The following is a 1,026-nucleotide window of genomic DNA, read 5'->3' on the forward strand; positions in this document are numbered from 1 at the left end:
GCGTTCCCCTTTAACTAAAGATCTGTCTCTAAAACTGAGTGAAAATAGTCTCAGTTTAAGATGGGCTTCTTACATAGTATTTGCTTTTCCTTCTTTAGAAATGATATTTTACAATAAAACTAACAGCCTAAACTAAATACATTTTCTGAATGAAAACCAAGCAGTTTTCCCACCAGGATGTCAGCAGAGGAAATGGAGGAGCGGTCCTCAATGATGCCGTTCATCTGCTGAGCCTCGGTTCTGCCTCTAGGGGGAGCTACCTCCGTCTGATCAGAAGCAGAGGAACCCGGGCGATCAACACCTGAAACAGAGACATCCTCTAATCCCCTTATCTACTAACAGTAAACACTTGAGGAGAAACACTGAAGGCAAGCCGAACCTTCTCCACCGTGGGTCCCCGGCTCTCCCTCGCCCTCCGCCAACTCTTCCGGGTTTGGGCCGGTGCCTTCCTCCGCTGCTATGGGATGCTTCTCTACAGCTTCATCCTCAAACACTGAATCTGATCAAAGTTAGTTTCATCAGAAGTGCCCACTCCACATGTCTAATCTCACATTTTTATTTCAAACCTCCTATCAGACTAACCTCTAGACGGTGTGACCTGGTCAGAGCCTCCATCTTCAGGTTCTCCATTAACAGAGTGCGTGTCCTGGTCCAACTCAGCGCCTGGCGGTGGGGCTGTAGAGCGAGCGGCGTCGCTGCTGATGGTGAGGTCTGGAGTTCTGACTCTAGGGGATGGAGAGCTCTGAGGCTCTGGGGTAGGAGTCCTCCTTCCGCCTGGGTTCGGGGACGGGTTCTGATGGGGCAGACGTAGCTGCTGCTTCTCCTGCTCCTGGGCCTCCAGGGCCTGTGGACACCAGAGGAGGATAATAAGAGGAGTGTGGCATCACCACAAACCGATCGTGGATGGATCCTGGTTGGATCTAACCAGGATCTGACCCGTAACCCTCCTGGATCTGACCCGTAACCCTCCTGGATCTGACCCGTAACCCTCCTGGATCTGACCTGTAACCCTCCTGGATCTGACCC

General features: G+C 51.8%; 1 protein-coding gene across 1 annotated transcript in view; it reads right to left on the reverse strand.

Annotated features, from left to right (window-relative positions):
* LOC107102472 (brefeldin A-inhibited guanine nucleotide-exchange protein 2-like) overlaps nt 1-1,026 on the reverse strand; it is a 43,828-nt gene that overhangs the window by 25,354 nt on the left and 17,448 nt on the right. Inside the window, exons 6-8 of the mRNA XM_015401797.1 lie at nt 583-844; nt 380-499; nt 128-301 (exon numbers count right to left, since the gene is read on the reverse strand). Of these exons, the coding sequence (XP_015257283.1) occupies nt 128-301; nt 380-499; nt 583-844 (556 nt within the window). The remainder of the gene's footprint in view (nt 1-127; nt 302-379; nt 500-582; nt 845-1,026) is intronic.

This window comes from Cyprinodon variegatus, unplaced genomic scaffold (assembly GCF_000732505.1).
Source record: "Cyprinodon variegatus isolate N-32 unplaced genomic scaffold, C_variegatus-1.0 Scaffold1260, whole genome shotgun sequence".
NCBI lineage: Eukaryota > Metazoa > Chordata > Actinopteri > Cyprinodontiformes > Cyprinodontidae > Cyprinodon > Cyprinodon variegatus.